This window comes from Corvus brachyrhynchos, unplaced genomic scaffold, assembly GCF_000691975.1.
Source record: "Corvus brachyrhynchos isolate BGI_N302 unplaced genomic scaffold, ASM69197v1 scaffold334, whole genome shotgun sequence".
Classification (NCBI taxonomy): domain Eukaryota; kingdom Metazoa; phylum Chordata; class Aves; order Passeriformes; family Corvidae; genus Corvus; species Corvus brachyrhynchos.
The window spans coordinates 1,683,800-1,685,874 of record NW_008238316.1 but is presented as its reverse complement, the minus strand read 5'-3'; the positions used below and the strand labels follow the sequence as shown (position 1 = coordinate 1,685,874).

The 2,075-nt window shown below is 52.5% G+C and overlaps 1 protein-coding gene across 15 annotated transcripts in view; it reads right to left on the bottom strand.

Annotated features, from left to right (window-relative positions):
• The window catches only part of PCDH15 (protocadherin related 15), a 572,690-nt gene that overhangs the window by 140,672 nt on the left and 429,943 nt on the right, over positions 1-2,075 (bottom strand). For all 15 annotated transcript variants that reach the window (XM_017733770.1, XM_008633276.2, XM_017733771.1 and 12 more), the window contains one exon: positions 19-212. In XM_017733770.1, coding sequence (XP_017589259.1) covers positions 19-212 — 194 coding nt within the window. The remainder of the gene's footprint in view (positions 1-18; positions 213-2,075) is intronic.

The following is a 2,075-nucleotide window of genomic DNA, read 5'->3' as shown; positions in this document are numbered from 1 at the left end:
AGCAGGTGCATTAATTACCTTCTCTGTGCTGGGGGGGCACTGTCAGATGCTCTGACCGTGAGGGCGTAGGAGCGCCCCACCTCCAGCACCACTCCCGGGGCAATGGTGATGAGGCCTGTGCGGTCACCGATGGTGAAGTGTCCCTGATCCCCAGCCAGGATTTCGTACACAATCCGGCCGTTGGCTCCCTCGTCCGCATCCACAGCCGTCAGCTGCAAGGCAAAACCACAGCGTCAGCTTCCACAGGCCCTGCGAGGGGGGATGGGGCACTCGAACACCTGGAACGTACACGGGGATTTCTGAGCACCACACAGCAAAGACACCGCTGAAATGAAGGGCAATGAGTGTAAAAACATCATGAAGCAGAGAAAAACTGCCTGCTAAAGAGTGCAAGCCAATTCTTTTAAGGTACAAATTAAGAAACCTAATTAAGACCGAGCTTGTTCTCTGTGGGTTGGAATTTGTAAGACTCCCTATAAAGGCAGAAGGGAGAAGAAGACACTTTTTGTGCAGCAACACTAATGAGAGGATTGTATTTATTTATTTTGACTTTTGCAGATGACAGCCTTGGTAGTGCCAGGAAGTCTCACATCCGGGCCTGGCATTCCAAGCCCTCCTTGTGCAGAGCTGGAGAGCAATGTTTGTGTTAATGTGCACCTACTGCTATGGCAGACAAGTGGAAGGGAAACAGCAGCATGGATACAACACTTGGAGTCATGGAATCATTCAGGTTGGAAAAGCCCTCTAAGATCACTAAGTCCAACTCTTAACCCAGTACTTCCAAGGCCACCACTAACCCACGTTCCCAAGTGCCACGTTGCCTTTAAATCCCTTAGAGAAAAATCTAAATCCTGGTAATTAATGGTGAACGTAATGAAATGAGGGAGTTCTTCCCTTCCCCCTGGGAAAGGCAGTGGGTTTATGCCACAATCAAACACACACTCGGCCAGGAATTAGAGCCCAGGGAATATATTTGCTTTTAGTGAATCATGGAACAGAATCCCAGAGTGGTTTGAGTTGGAAAGGATCTTAAAGCTCATCCCATTGCACCCCCTGCCATGGCCATGGACATCTTCCACTATCCCAGGGTGCTCCAAGCCCTGTCCAGACTGGCCTTGTTGGCTCTTCCTCCTTTAGGAGTTAGATAACTGATACACAGGTTCCTGAACTGGCTTTTCATGCTGCAGGACAACATTCCCTCAAACAGCACAAGGAATGACACAAAGTGGGCTGGGCAGCACTGGAACATCCAGGAGGCCACAGCATCCGGCTGTGCATCCAGCTGCCAACAGCTGGAAGTGGGAATGACAGGGAACGATGGCACCATGGGCTCCTCTGCTGCTCCCAGCAGTGGGAGGTGGGGAATGGGAAAGGGCACCAGCAGGGGTGACAGCAGAGCTTTCCTGGGATGTCCAAAGCAATCCCAGCCTCAGGAAGGATTCCCTGCAGGGATCCTCAAGTGAGGATGAAAAAGAAGAGATGCAGCTTCGTCAAAGGTCTCTGCCGTGGCTGTTCTGACGCAAACACTCCTGCCCTGGGGCAGCAGGGATGGAGGACGGCAGTGTGGGATGTCAGCGGCGACGGAAAACCTCGGCACCGACTGCGAGGCCAGGGCAGGATCAACAACCACTCCCTGAGCCAAGGCCACCCAAACAGAGGCCTCACCTTCTGGCCCTGGGCCGCTCTTGTCACCCCGTGACACCCAGAGTCAGGGACAGGAACTCACTGATGGCCCTGCCCCACTACGACAGAAAATCATCGATCGGCCACAGCAGCGTCACATCAACTTCAGCAGCTCAGAGCACTGCCCAAAGCTGCCAAAACCCCCCAAAGCTGCCAAATAACCACCCAAAACTGCCAAAAAACCACCCAAAGCTGCCAAACCATTGCCCAAAACTGCCAAATAACCACCCAAAACTGCCAAATCACCGCCCAAAGCTGCCAAACAACCACCCAAAACTGCCAAAAAACCACCCAAAACTGCGAAACCACCGCCCGACACTGCCAAACCACCGCCCAAAACTGCCAAACAACCACCCAAAGCTGCCAAAACACCACCCAAAACTTCCCAAAAA